The sequence below is a fragment of the Entamoeba dispar genome, genomic scaffold (assembly GCF_000209125.1).
Source record: "Entamoeba dispar SAW760 scf_1105229458135 genomic scaffold, whole genome shotgun sequence".
Classification (NCBI taxonomy): Eukaryota; Evosea; order Mastigamoebida; family Endamoebidae; genus Entamoeba; species Entamoeba dispar.
The window spans coordinates 1-1,230 of record NW_001853041.1 but is presented as its reverse complement, the minus strand read 5'-3'; the positions used below and the strand labels follow the sequence as shown (position 1 = coordinate 1,230).

The window sequence follows — 1,230 nt, the reverse complement described above, 5'->3', positions numbered from 1 at the left end:
CCACAAATGCACGATGTCATAGAATAAATGTTAGGAAGATGACTTTTGAAGGGAGAACAATCTTTAAATGTACAGAAATCAATTGAAGTTATATATCTCCAAGAACAAGAGTTGTTAGTGCAGTACAACCAAGAAAGGCATTTTTCCAAGTTTTGATAAGAAAGAAGGTAAAATTATTTCTTTTAAAGATACACAATTAGAAAAAGCAAAATCATCAATAGATAACAGGCTATTTGGTAGTGTTATCGTTTGAAGGAACAAACAACCAGTAAATGCATTATTATGAATAAATCCAACAGTTTGAGGAATTGACACTTTCTCATATTGTGGACAGTTCTCAAAGCAACTTTGACCAATTTCTTGAATTCCCTTAGGAATAAATGCAATATTTGTTATTTTTCCATTACTTAATGTTGAATGAATTCTATCTTCTAAAGTAAAGACTATATCATTACATATAATTCCATTTGTTTGTGTTATTAACTTACTCATTAAATAAGAAACACGAGGATAAAAAATTTTAGAAGAAGTAACATAAATATTTTTTAATTGGGTACAATGTAAAAATGAATTCAACGAAATATGCTTAATATTTCTTGGAAGAGTAATTTCAGTAATATCAGAATTATTAAAACAATTGTCATTGATTGATGTACATTCTGAAGGAATTGAAGCTCCAAATTCTTTTTGTTCTTCTGAAGTGAATTCAATTTTAGTATAATAAAGTTGTTTATTACATGAGTGTTTATGGTATTTATGAAAAGATACTGGATAAAGAATAATATATTCTTTCATTCCAGGTATTTTTTCGAGTTCTGGTTTATTAATTTGTTGTTTTGTAAGATGTGGAAAAAATTTTAAATATTCCACTGGTAAATGAAATGGAGATAAAGTAATCTCATTCATTAATTTTGCTATTTTTTTATTACATAAAATTAACTTTTTGAAATCTTCAAAAGTCTCAAAATAATCAACTACTTTAATTAATTCTTGTGTTGTTAATTGACTCATTTCTCTTATTCTTTTTTTCATAGTTTCATAAATTTTTTATGAAATTATTAAAATTTCTTGTTATTCTTAAATTTTTGTTTCCTATCTTCTCTTTTTTTTTTTTATCATGTTCTTGTTTATTTACTTAGATCAAACAATTAATGTTGTATTTTATTTTAAATGTTATCAATGGTGTCAATATGATATTGATATACGTGATAATATTATTACTATTTAAAG

At 24.7% G+C, this 1,230-nt stretch overlaps 2 protein-coding genes across 2 annotated transcripts in view, besides 1 other annotated feature; one reads left to right on the top strand and one right to left on the bottom strand.

Annotated features, from left to right (window-relative positions):
• Window positions 1-86, top strand: part of EDI_119690 (DNA repair protein RAD50, putative) — a gene marked incomplete at both ends in the record, with an annotated part of 2,352 nt that extends 2,266 nt beyond the window's left edge. The window contains one exon of the mRNA XM_001733190.1: window positions 1-86. This exon is cut by the window's left edge and continues 2,266 nt beyond it. Coding sequence (XP_001733242.1) covers window positions 1-86 — 86 coding nt within the window.
• Window positions 87-114: 28 nt separating this feature from the next.
• On the bottom strand, window positions 115-1,011 carry EDI_119680 (uncharacterized protein; the record flags this gene model as incomplete). The annotated part of the gene is made up of 1 exon (XM_001734263.1): window positions 115-1,011. One exon carries the CDS (start codon window positions 1,009-1,011, stop codon window positions 115-117), a length of 897 nt encoding a protein of 298 aa, XP_001734315.1.
• Window positions 1,012-1,038: 27 nt separating this feature from the next.
• Window positions 1,039-1,067: a sequence feature (AT_rich).
• The last annotated feature ends 163 nt before the right edge of the window (window positions 1,068-1,230 follow it).